Source organism: Pteropus vampyrus, unplaced genomic scaffold (assembly GCF_000151845.1).
Source record: "Pteropus vampyrus isolate Shadow unplaced genomic scaffold, Pvam_2.0 Scaffold130, whole genome shotgun sequence".
In the NCBI taxonomy this organism is placed as follows: Eukaryota; Metazoa; Chordata; class Mammalia; order Chiroptera; family Pteropodidae; genus Pteropus; species Pteropus vampyrus.
The window spans coordinates 4,114,824-4,115,970 of NW_011888911.1; the positions used below are offsets into that span (position 1 = coordinate 4,114,824).

At 54.7% G+C, this 1,147-nt stretch overlaps 1 protein-coding gene across 1 annotated transcript in view; it reads right to left on the reverse strand.

Moving 5' to 3' along the window:
• Positions 1 to 2: 2 nt before the first annotated feature.
• The window catches only part of COMT (catechol-O-methyltransferase), a gene marked incomplete at its 3' end in the record, with an annotated part of 10,226 nt that continues 9,081 nt past the window's right edge, over positions 3 to 1,147 (reverse strand). The window contains exon 3 of the mRNA XM_023534721.1: positions 3 to 247. Within this exon, the coding sequence (XP_023390489.1) occupies positions 3 to 247 (245 nt within the window). The remainder of the gene's footprint in view (positions 248 to 1,147) is intronic.

Here is a 1,147-nt window from a genome sequence, read left to right on the forward strand (position 1 = left end):
TCCAGGTAGGAGGAGAAGTGTGTGCACTCAAAGCGGCTGCTTCCTCGCACGTGTGCCAGGAAATCCGGTGCTCCTGGGACGATGACGTTGTCGGCCAGTAACACTGTCCCCTTCCGTAACAGGCCATACTCCTGCAAGGGACAGATGGTTGGAGGAGGTGAGGGTCGGGTGCCCAGAGAGCTTGTTCCAAACCAGCAGGACAGGTGTGCCTGGCCAGGCAGAGGCTCCATACGCTGGCCCCGGGTTTAGCTCCACCCCAGCTCCTGGGGTCACGACGATCTCCCCGCAGTTGTCCCATCTCCTCCTTGGCAGTGACCACTACAGGAATGGGCTGTGCTGAGCACGGGTCCCACCTCTAGAACGTCAGTTCTGTGAGGAAGGATCTTTTCCTCCTCTGTTTACTCTGGCATCCTTGGCCCCTAGAACTGTATGGTACACAGGTACACAGCTAGAGCAGATGATGGGGCCAGGATTCGGGCCACAGTGCTAAGGCCAGTGGCTCCTGATCACCCGGTGCCAAGAAAACGTGGCTTTTCCACGTGAGAGAAATACCTGGTGCCCTGTTGTGGGCTGTTGGGGGTGGTCACTGGAGGTGCCATCTGGCCTGATTAGGGTGATCGTGTAGGGCTGGGGTATGAAAGAGGGGCAGATCTCCCCACTCACAAGCCTGCCCCTCTGGGGTCGTCTTTGGACACCCCTAAGTCCCAGCATATGACACGCCCAACCTCCATCAGCACCTGGGCGCTGGGTAGCCAGCTGGCATTCCCGGGCCTGGGCTCTGCAGAAGGAAGGAACGGTTGGATATAGCCAAAGTCTTCTAGCATTCATGGTCTCTCGAAACTGGGGGAGGAGCTGCTTAGAGTATATGAAACGAGAAGCCTTTTTTTTTTTTTTTTTTAACATAATCATGACAGTTAAAAAAATAAGAAATCCCAAACATGGAAAACAAAAACAAGTGGCCCCAGGTGTCTCTAAAATTATCAGCAGGACTACATGCATGGGGCATATCCAAGTGACTGAAAATCACGGGGCTATAACTTTACCCTTCCAGGGATGTGCCCTAGCACATAGTCTTACAGGGGTCTCAGCCCTTGTGGTGGCAGCAGTCACTTGCAGCCTGTAGGCTGTGGGGGAAACAGCGCCTTGC